The 12636-nt window shown below is 31.5% G+C and overlaps 1 protein-coding gene across 1 annotated transcript in view; it reads right to left on the reverse strand.

Annotated features, from left to right (window-relative positions):
• Positions 1-12636, reverse strand: part of LOC114334145 (spondin-1-like) — a 124340-nt gene that overhangs the window by 104656 nt on the left and 7048 nt on the right. The window contains 1 exon segment of the mRNA XM_050658492.1: positions 986-1225. Coding sequence (XP_050514449.1) covers positions 986-1187 — 202 coding nt within the window. The 5' untranslated portion in view covers positions 1188-1225.

Genomic DNA, 12636 nt, shown 5'->3' on the forward strand with positions numbered 1-12636 from the left:
TAGATGGTAAAAGGTAAAAACCTGTCGCCATTTTGAACTACCTTTTTTATGCTGTTTTTGAATAAAGTTAAATTTAAGTATTTATAATCAAATAGTCATTTTAATAATTATAAATAAATATTATAAAACACAAATAATGTTATCGTTTATCGTTAGGCTTAATATAATAAAATAGGATATATTTATATTATGACAGCGTTTCGTGTTAATACAACGCATGCGTAGTCCATGAAATCATCTGAACTGAGTTCTGAAATCTTTGAACGGCCGAATTCCACCGTTCAAGTTTAAACTGCCATCGGTTGAACGGGAATTGAGAAAGACGATTTTGACTTTAAACTGACGTTTACTAGAAGTTCAGGTTAAACTGGAGTTGAACTCGATATGACAAATTGGCCCTTAGTGATACTCCTTCATAGATCCCTACCGAAGGGCGTTGACGCCTAAGAACGGTGTATACATATAATCAAAATCGGCTGCAGGAAACATGTAGATTATTAATATAGATGTCCATACTACTCAGAAAATTTGGTTTCGGCATGGAGGGCGTTGTGTCACCAACAGGGTATTTTGTTTCCTTATTGCTCTGAACTATGTGTGTCAAATCGTTTTTCTGGAACTTGTGGAAATGTAGAAAGTTTATTCTATGCAAAACCATCGTTAGCATTTTATCGAAAACAAATTTGGTAGAAAGTTAAAAGTCATTTCTTGAGAACTCCGAATTTTGGTTTTTTGAAGGACTAAAAGATGATTCGTTGAGAGAAAGAGGGTGGAAAAAGAATTTTGATTTGAACGGATTTTTAAAAGACAAGGAGGAGGTCATCTGTTCCTTGGACACACCCTATCTGAAGGGTGTGAAAGTAATTTTTATGAGTAAATGTAGAGTAAATTTATATTTACGTACACTTCGTAATTTAAAAAGATTTTATTGATAATTTAACTTGAAAATGTGAGCACCAAATTTAAATATAGTAAAAAAAGTTACCTGTATACTGTTCTCCTGGAATATAAAATTCTGGGTTTCCAGATATTTCAATCTTGTATCGATTGTGATTGTCTTTATTTTTTAGAGATGTAACTCCTTCGGGAATCATATCACATCTTAGGCCAATATTAGAACTTGTTGTTTCATGACAGAAGAAGATTACCCACACTGTCACAAAACGTATCAAATGAAAAAGTATCATGTTTTTTCAGAAAAAAACCGTTGAAGCTAATCTTGATTCTAAAACATACATTTAATGATTTGTATGTATAGTAGGTAAGAACGAATATGACGTTGATAATTTAATTCATAGAGATTCTGACCAATAGAAACCTACAAGAATAAAAATTACAGCGATTATTTTTTATTGCTTTTAACTTCCAATCATGTAGTAAGATTTTTTTATCACGTGTTTAATTCTGTCCAATTAGATTATTATTACAGTGATAATTTTCTACTGCAAAAAATTAGAGTGGGAACTTTTTTAAGTAGCTCTAAGCATAAGCAAAGCAGAGAATATAGCAATACATCAAGCAGTGGAAATCGAAACTACAAAACATCTAAAGAAAGCTATAATATTTTCTGATTCGCTCAATGCAATAATCAATATTAAAACATGTAACATATTTCCTTCAGCAGATATAAGGGCCCTAAAAACAAAGAAACTTATATCTCCAGCCAATGAGAATGGCACCAAAATTCTCCTTTCCTGGATACCTGGACACTCTAATATATTTGGTAACACCCAGGCTGACATACTGGCAACAATAGGAAGAGACCTGAATGTACCAATGGAAGTACAACTGGATTCCCAGGATGCCCTATCAGTCATCAGAGGAAAAATTACAAAATGGTATCAAGAAAAATCGAAATCTTTAGTCCAGAAGAAGACTTCGCAATACAAAACAATTCAGGACTTCTTTCCCACAAAACCTTGGTATTCAAATTTTCCATATAGAAATAGAAGACACATTACCACCATCATTAGAATTCGCACATGCCATTGTTTAACAAAACAACATGTGTATAAAATGAATATAAGAGATAATCCTTTTTGTGAATGTGGTCGTCTTGAGGATCTAAAGTACATCTTTTTTAAATGCCCGATTAATGTGATTCCGAATTTTGATATATACACAAAATTCATTTCCATGAACTTCAAAACACCGCTCTCTATATACAATTTTCTAAGTTCCTTAACGGAAGAATCAGTCAATGTAATTATGCGTTTTCTTGCAATTAACCAAATAAGCTTATAACCTGCAATGCGTTTTCTAGCAATTAACAAAATCAGCTTACAAATTGCAAGGCTCAACTGTTTATATGTATTCGTGTTATATGTTGCTATTTGTCATTTAATTTATGTTTTAATTTTTAATCATACTTAACCTGACCCAATTAATCTCATTTAATTGTATCATCACACCTCATCAAAATATCAAAAGCTTCTTACAAGAACATAGTCAGCGATTTTGGTATGGTTTAGAGCCAGACTACGTCAAGATCGCTTATAAATCGTGCTGGTAATCGCCTTGCAGCGAAACCAAAAACAAAAAGAACAAGATTGTTTCTGTTTAATTGCAACCAGTTTCCTAGTTTTGACAACTGTCACATTTAAGAAAATATCCACAATAAACTTTTAAAATCTATTTTTAAACCAAAAGGAGTAATTCAAAGTAACCCGCACAAACCTTATGGAACTTAGGTCCAGTGGATTTAGTTCACACTGTGGGAAAGTACCCTTTGAAGCATCCTGATGAAAAGTTCTCATGGGTAGATCTCGGTCTGATGGAGAGTTTTTCCGATAGAGAGGCACAAACTCGAAAAATTATAAGATTTACCGGGTATTTAAATTCCTGGAGTTACTGGTTAACTGGCAACATGTAGAGGTTAGGATCAAAGAAAAGTACTAGTAGTCCAGGACTTTTTCCTGGCTATCCAATGGCGAACTTTATTTTGACTTTGAACTTATATAAAATTTTAAATTTAACCCCAACTCCTCTCCGTGGGGGTCGTGTTTGGTATCATTTCATAGATTTTTAAAAAATATTGAAAACGTTTTTTTTTTAGTTTTTCGATCTGCCTTTTATTTCTCGAAATATTTGCTTATTGCTTGTGAAACTGTGTGACTCACCAATTTCCTTACACCCGCTCAAGCCGTCAGATTTTTAATACATATACTAGACCAGAGAACTAAGGATTTTCCCGTGACATCCGTTGATACAGGTATCTAAGAACGGCTTTGAGTAAATTTAGTTACAACATTATCCAATATAAAAATTATGCAAAAGATCAAACTTACTTTTTAACTTATAAACAATATAGAAACAATTAAAAATCGCCATTTGATTTTAAATATTAAAGATGGAGACCGGTAAGCTATATGGAAAGGTGATACAATTTTGCTGAAGAAGCATAGAAAATTCTTTAAAATGAGTGTTTGAAAAGTAATTTTTGTTAATTTGTTGCTTAGTTATTGGGAAAATAGCTTCAAAATTCGATTTTTTGAAAATAATTAATATCTCTTCTAAAAATACACAAAAAACTTTAATGTCGCGTGAGTTTAGCAACAATATCACAAGTATTCAGCTATTAAAATTTCAAGAAGTTTCACTTAATAGTTATTGCAAAATTGAAATTGTTTATCCCAAAAAGCTTTTATCTATGGCGTTATTATGCGTAAACTATTAGGTCTACATAAATTTCCAAGACATTGAATCAAAGAGAAAGGCTCATTTTATCAAATTAGATCATTTCTTGATTAAAAAGTTTATAATAAATGTTGTAAAATAATTTTGAAAAAGTAGTGTTATTTTAAGCTTATAAACAATTAAAATAACTCAGACGCAATAACATGTAGGAAGTTAATTTTTTTTTATTTGGCATGTTGGTATTCTTATACAAACTGACACAAAAATATAATGTCCTACGACTACGACCCCTAAAACTCGAGTTAGCCACTTTTTTTCAAAAATTCACCGGGGCTTTGTTTATAAACATTAGAAAATTTAAAAAGCAGCGTTTAAACGACTGAAGGGTCATGTTTATACAAAAAAAATTCAAAACGATTATTGTAAAAATAAGCCGTCCATGATGCGCCAAAGTGAAGGGTTTAAAAGTAAAGCGATTCTTTCCCTCTTGATTTTATTATCAAAAACTTAATTCACAACTACACATTTATAAAAGTCACAATACCTCCGGTTGTAATGAACGAAAATTGATGTTATTTTTGAAGTGAATACTTCTCATCGCTTGATATGAAAATTTGTCGCCAAATACTAAATTCGTATTTGGCGTCATAAAAAAATCGCGAGGCGAGTGGTAAGGTTGCGGTATACCGTAATATACATATTACAGTGCGTCCATAAAGTGAAGCATAAATTCATTATTTCGTAAACCAGCGACTTTAAGGAAAAATTTTGAAACAGGTCGATTTTTATTTTTAAATTTCGATTTTCTGGCATATATATCATACTAGTGACGTCATACACCTGGGCGTGATGACGTAATCGATGATTTTTTAAATGAGAATATTGGTCATGTAATGGCTCATTTGAAAGGGTATTCAATTCTCTATTTAATAATATAAACATTAACATAATTATTTATAAAGGGAGTTTAAAAAAAAATTAATTAATTAATTGAGACAAAAAGAAGAATGTACGTAATTTATTTAGTTCAAAATACATTTTACTGTTATCAGAAAACAGAAAAAAATGTATATTTGACAAATAAATAATATTGTTTTTTGCTTAAATTCAATGTTAAAGCTGCCACTCACCTGCCTCTTGCCCTCTTGGCAGTTTGAACATTTCGTTTAAGCGAAAATCAATGTTTATTTTCAAACAACTTTTTTTTTGTTTTCTGACAGCAGTACAATGTATTTAGAATTAAACAAATTTGCATACATTCTTCTTTTTGTGTCAATTAATTTAATTAAAACAATACAACATTTTAATTTTTTTGGACACCCTTTATAAATAATTATGTTAATGTTTATATTCGTGAATAAAAAATTGAATACCATTTCAAATGAGCTATCACATGACCCCTATTCTCATTTAAAAAAATCATCGATTACGTCATCAACCTGTGTAGTTTAAAAACCACAATTAAGCCAGTGAAGAATTAAAAATTAGGAATCTATATTTAGTTTTAGTATAAAAAAATCTGCCGTACAATATTTTTTGAAAAAACTGACCAAATCAACCCCAAAGTGTTGAAACCACCTCGATCCGAACCAGTGACATAAAATTCGGAATATATACTTAGTTTTATCATAAAATAGGTATCGCACTTTATTTTTGGAAAAACTAAATAAATCTACCCCTAGAGGGTCGAAATGACCCCAAACCCAGCAAATACCGCCAAACCACCCCACTAATTTAAAATTCGGAATCTACATGATTTAGTTTTTGTATAAACACATGTTTCGCACTAGATTAAAAAAAAACAGAATAAATCAACCCTTAAGGGTTGAAACCACCCCAAACCGCACCAATGATATGAAATTCGGAATCTATACTTAGTTTTACCATAAAAATACGTATCGCAGTTTATTTTTTGAAAAAACTGGATAAATCGACTCCCTATAGGGTTGAAATTACCCCAAACCCAGCAAATACCGCCAAACCACCCCACTAATTTAAAATTCGGAATCTACATGATTTAGTTTTAGTATAAAAACATGTTTAGCACTAGATTAAAAAAATCAAAATAAATCAACCCTTAAGGGTTGAAACATCCCGAACCGAACCAATGATATAAAACTGGGAATCTATACTTGGTTTTACCATAAAAATACGTATGGCACTTTATTTTTTGGAAAAACTAGATAAATCTACCCCTACAGGGTTTAAATGACTCCAAACCCAGCAAATACCGCCAAACCACCCCACTAATTTAAAATTCGGAATCTAACTGATTTAGTTTTAGTATTAAAACATGTTTCGCTATAGATTAAAAAAAACAGAACAAATAATCAACCCCAAAGGGTTGAAACCACCCCGAGCCCAACCAATAATATAAAATTCTGAATCTATACTCAGATTTTCCATAAAAGCATGTGACGCACTCTACTTTTTTTAAACTGAACAAATCAACCCCAAAGGGTTGAAACTACTCCCATCCCAACCAATAATATAAAATTCGGAATCTATACTTAGTTTTATTATAAAAACATACGTGTCATATGTATCATAATTTTTGAAAGAAATTTAAAAGTCACCCCTAGTGTTGAATCCACCCCGAAACTAGCCAATGATAGAACATCTGGAATCTATATTTAGTTTCACCATAAAAGCATGTGTCGCATTTTATTTTTAAGAAAAACTTAATAAATTACCCCTCTAGGGTTGAAACGACCTAAACCCAGTTAATTATTTAAAATTCGGGATCTATAGTTGAAATCACCCTGAAACCAGTCAAACAGAGAATTCAGGATCAAGTTTACTATGAAAGTATAATATGTATACGGTATAACACCTGCCGACATAGGGAAGATGTCACCTGGTGATTTGTCCGCCTTCCTGGAAATGGCAGGATGGATAATGAACTAAGGACGACAACCCCCTGGGAGGATGCACAGTGGGTCAATTGGGACCTAAGTGCTGTGGGACTTGACGCACCCTCCCTACTCTACAGATACAAATGTATACGGTATGTATACCGGAAGTTTACCACTCGCGTCACGATTTTTGAATGACGCCAAATACGAATTTAGTATTTGGTATTTGGAAAAAGAACATCAATTTTCGTTGGTAAGATCCGAAAGTATTGCGCCTTTTATAAATGTGTAATTGTGAATTAAGTTTTCGATAATAAAATCAAGAGGGTAAGAATCGCTTTACTTTTAATCCCTTCATATTGGCGCATCATGGATGGCTCATTTTTACAATAATCGTTGTGAATATTTTTTTGTATAAACGTGATCTTTCAGTCGTTTCAGTGTTTCTTTTCAAATTTTCTAATGTTTATAAACAAAGCCCCGGCTAATTTTTGAAAAAAAGTGGCTAACTCGGGTTTTAAGTGTCGTGGTATTATATTTTTGTCTCAATTTGTATAATAATACCAACATGTTGAATAAAAAAAAATTAACTTCCTATACATGTTAATGCGTCTGAGTTATTTTAATTGTTTGTAAGCTTAAAATAACACTACTTTTTCAAAATTATTTTACAACATTTATTATAAACTTTTTAACCAAGAAATGATCTAATTTGATAAAATGAGCCTTTCTCTTTGATTTGATGTCTTCAGAATTTATGTGGACCTAATAGTTTACGCATAATAACGCCGTAGATAAAAGTTCTTTGGGATAAACAATTTCAGTTTTGCAATAACTATTAAGTGAAACTTCTTGAACTTTTAATAGCTGAATACTTGTGATGTCTAATAATAAAACACTGAAAACGTTTGTTTCCTATACTTCCACAGAATTTATTATAACTAAGTGAATACAGCAGTTTCGGCAGAGTGCCTTTCTCAAGTGATATAGTTTACAATGTGTTTGCCTTTTTAAGTCTTCAACTGAAGAGGTTGAGGAGTGGGGAGCTGTTTGTTTCGAGTTGGTCATTCAGAATTATATCTGTATTTTTCAGTTTATTAATTTCCATAGATTCTAAAAAAGAGAGCTTAAGGCCTTTATTTTAAATATGCAGAATTTGAAACTCTTCATTGAAATAATGATTATGATCTAGAAGGTAAAGTGCGTATGTAGAAGTGTCTGTTTTTCTATTGTTGAATGCCCTTTTGTGTTCTGCTATCCGTTTGTCAAAAGTTCTGCCAGTTTGACCGATGTAGGTTTTTGGACAGTCACCACACGTTAGTTTGTACACACCACTCTGTAGTTGCTTTCTCTTTCGGCTTTTATAGTTCTTAATATATTTGCTTAAGTTGTTGTTAGTTCTGAAAGCTGGTGTTATTCCTTTCTTTTTTATGTATCTGGCTATTTTTGTTGTTATCTTGCCAGTATATGTGAGAGAGCAGAAGGTACTGGGTTCTTTCTGTGGTGGTGGATACACTAATTTCAGGGCTTTCTTATGGAGTTTTTGGTTTAGAATTTTGTTAACTGTTTGTTCGTTATAGCCGTTGTTTACTGCTATTTGTTTAATGATGTTTAGTTCTATCTCGAAGTTATTTTTTGTTATAACACCAGCTTTCAGAACTAACAACAACTTAAGCAAATATATTAAGAACAATAAAAGCCGAAAAAGAAAGCAACTACAGAGTGGTGTGTACGAACTAACGTGTGGTGACTGTCCGAAAACGTACATCGGTCAAACTGGCAGAACTTTTGACAAACGGATAGCAGAACACAAAAGGGCATTCAACAATAGAAAAACAGACACTTCTACATACGCACTTCACCTTCTAGATCATAATCATTCTTTCAATGAAGAGTTTCAAATTCTGCATATTCAAAATAAAGGCCTTAAGCTATCTTTTTTAGAATCTATGGAAATTAATAAACTGAAAAATACAGATATAATTCTGAATGACCAACTCGAGACAAACAGCTCCCCACTCCTCAACCTCTTCAGTTGAAGACTTAAAAAGGCAAACACATTGTAAACTATATCACTTGAGAAAGGCACTCTGCCGAAACAGCTGTAGTCACTTAGTCATAATAAATTCTGTGGAAGTATAGAAAACAAACGTTTTCAGTGTTTTATTATTAGATAAAATGAACTTCCATCAAGTAACGGTCGAATCCATCAATTATTTACTTGTGATGTTGTTGCTAAACTCACGCGACATTAAAGTTTTTTGTGTATTTTTAGAAAAGTTATTAATGATTTTCAAAAAATCGACTTTTGAAGGTATTTTTCCAATAACTAAGCAACAAATTAACAAAAATAACTTTTCAAACACTCATTTTAAAGAATTTTCTATGCTTCTTCAGCAAAATTGTATCACATTTCCGTATAGCATACCGGTCTCCACCTTTAATATTTAAAATCAACTAGCGATCTTTAATTGTTTATATATTGTTTATAAGATAAAAAGTACGTTTGATCTTTTGCATAATTTTTATATTGGATACTGTTGTAACCAAATTTACCCAAAGCAGTTCTTAGATACCTGTATCAACGCATGTCACGAAAGAGGCTATTTAATTGCTAATTTCTCTGGTCTATAAATATACACTGTTCTGCATGTATGTGCTTTACTTACCTTACCTTAATCTGACGATTTCCAGTTTTTCTAGGGATAGATTTTTTTTCTGACCCCCCCTTAACGAACTTCCCTATAAAGATCCAATATATGTTAGGGGTACATTTGCATCGTGCAAGGTTTCTCCCCATGTCATAATCTGACGCACTCGAGTAACTGCAAAAATCCCCGTTTGGGCTCCCCTACCATAGGCAATCTTTTTCAAACTTAGTGCATTAAAACTTCATTGCTGGATTTTTCAAATGCCGTTTATTACCTTTTTTAATTGTTATAGAGAAACAAGCTATGAATTTAAATAAAAGCGACTGACTTCGTTCCTAACTGTTATCGACAAATTTTTAATTTTTAATTTGTGTATATGAAGAAATATATTTTTTCTTTGGCCAATAGCGAAAAAGTTACTCTATTTGTTTATATGAAAAAAATTGTAACATTTTTCAATTACAAGAAATAATACTATAAGAATAAACTTTCCATGTAATCTCAAGGTTTATTTTTACAATAATTATCAACATTTACTAGAACTGACAAAATTTTAGGTTTTTTACACTATAGTCCACAGTACAGGGTTATTCACTCACTATATTTTGACCCCCTGTAAACTGCTTTATTTACAGAATTAGAAAAAATGTTAAATACAAAAGGTATTCGATTTTTAAATTATGATTTTTTGACATATATATCGTACTAGTGACGTCATCCATTTGGGCGTGATGACGTAATCGACTATTTTTTTAAATGGGAATAGGGGTCGAGTGCTAGCTCATTTGAAAGGTTATTCAATTCACTATTCACTAATATAAACATTAACATGATTAATTATACAGGGTGTCCAAAAAAATTCTTTTTAATTAAATTATTTGACACAAAACGAAGAATGTATGTAATTTATTTAATTCAAAATACATTCTACTGCTGTCAGAAAACAGAAATAAATGTTTATTGAACAAATAAACATTATTTTTCACTTAAATTCAATGTTCAAGCTGTCACCTATCTGCCTCTTGACAGTTTGAACATTGAATTTAAGCAAAAATCAATGTTTATTTGTGCAATAAACTTTTATTTCTGTTTTCTAAAAGCAGCAAAATGTATTTTAAATTGAATAAATTACATACATTCTTCTTTTTGTGTCAATTAATTTAATCCAAAATTTTTTTTAACACCCTGTATAAATAATTATCTTAATGTTTATATTACTGAATAGAGAATTGAATTACCTTTCAAACGAGCTAGCACACGACCCTTATTCTCATTTAAAAAAATAGTAAATTACGTCATCACGCCCAGATGGATGACGTCACTAGTATGTTATATATGTCAAAAAATCATATTTTAAAAATTGAATAACTTTTGTATTTTACATTTTCTTATAATTCTGTAAATAAAGCAGTTTACGGGGGGGTCAAAATATAGTGAATAACCCTGTACATCGTCCTTTTTGGAAAATGATTACAAAAGTCTTATAAATGGTCTTAACTGCTTCGTTTGAGCGCGTCTACCACTTTCTGAAAAATTTTAGAGTGCAGGTTGGACGCTTTTCCGCGTCCCACGTCATTAACATATTTACTTCGTCGGACTAACGAAACGCCGCTGTAAATTTGACGGACAAGAGATCGACAGTCTTTAATAATTAAATATAATTACCTACTTTAAATTTAAAATTAAGAGTTTTGTAATAACAAAATCCGACACCCGCAAGATGTTACTCTAGGGCGGTAGTTTTGTTATTACAAAACTCTTAATTTTCAAATTAAACTACTTATATTTAATAAATGAAGATTGTGGATCTCGTCCGAAAAATTTACAGCCGCGTTTCGTTAGTCCGATAACGTAAATATGTAAATGACGCGGGACGCGAAAACGCGTCCAACCTGCATTCTAAAATTATTCAGAAAGTGGTAGACTCGCTCAAACGAAGTCGTTAAGACCATTTTTAAGACTTTATAATCATCTTCCAAAAAGGACTATGTACTGTGGACTGTGTGGACTACTAGTTTTCTAAGCGACACTTTTAAATCAACATTTGCGACGCAAGTCGCAAGTTTACTTTTTAGTAGTAGACGAAAAATTCTCAAAATTGTGCATTTTTGGCCTTAATTTGTTGATAATATTTTATTTATATTATTACACAGTGTATTTTCAAAATTACTTTAATATTTTTTATACAGCGTGATTGATTAGTGGGGTAAAGCTCAATAGACCCGTTATAGTAATAGATAGCAATAAACGTCAATAACAAAAATTTTAGCCACCTTTGAGCTTCACATTACAAAATTAGTTAGAATGTTACAGCGTGTTCGATAACACAGTGGCAGACCAAAACTTATGTTTTCTTAAATGGAACACCCTATATTTTTAGTTGAAAGACTGATAAGTTTGTAGACACTTGAATGAATAAGGGAAAATGAAAATGTAGTATGTCAAAGTGTGTAAATAATGTATTTCCTTAGCTGAGCGCTTTCGACATAAACGTCATCATCGGAGCTAATGGTCAAATACTAAAAAAGTACCGCTACATAGAGGTGTAAACAAGTGCATCTTAGGAATGTAAATTTGATTTTTAAATTGTGAATGCTAACTTAGTCCTCCGTACAACAGCAAACAGCAAAAAAAAAACAGAAAGAAACGGCCACATACACGTTGCACAAGAAATTATAAACTTTGTTCATGACCGGGTCAGTCAGCTGTTGTTACTAGGCCAAGGATGGACGGGTGATATCGACACCCGTACCATGAATTTATATGTTTTTGTGCAACGTGCACCGAGAGAACAATTATTTCTTTTCTCCTAAAACACCGATTTCTTTGAGCAATATTTCTTAAAAGTAAACATATCCTATTAACTTAAACATACCGGTTCACACATAAAGAAACGAGTTTTTTAAACACAACTCAATAATTTCTTACAGATAATTTCTTCAATACTAAGAAATGCATTATTGGTTACATTTAATTTTCTTATCCTAAAGTTTTTATTTCTTAAATTGAAAACTACAAATATTTTGCAGTATAAGAAATATAATGTTAAGTTAATCCATATTTATATTTGTGAACAAGAAATTTTCTTGCAATCAAATAAATATTTTAAACCACAAGAAATAATTCTTCAGAAATACCCTCTGTAGTAACTGTGGTTATAAAATAAAACCTTTGTCATTAATGACGGAATATTACTTGCAAAGAGATTTTCTTCCACAAAAGAATTGCGCAGATTAACTATTTATGATTTAGTCGTCAGTGTTTGTCAAGATGGCGTGATATGTTCATGTTCATATAGATGGATGTTGGATTTATTGGTGTACTTTAAAAATTAATGGATATTTTGAAGGTACGTACATATATAGATATTAAATAAGAGTAAATTGAGTAATTTAAGATGTAATAATAATATTGTTGCGTATCCGATTGGTTAAAAAAGAAACATAATAGTATCTTTATATGCTTTTTAGGTATAATGATGGACGACTCTGAAA

Source organism: Diabrotica virgifera, chromosome 8 (genome assembly GCF_917563875.1).
Source record: "Diabrotica virgifera virgifera chromosome 8, PGI_DIABVI_V3a".
Lineage (NCBI taxonomy): Eukaryota > Metazoa > Arthropoda > Insecta > Coleoptera > Chrysomelidae > Diabrotica > Diabrotica virgifera.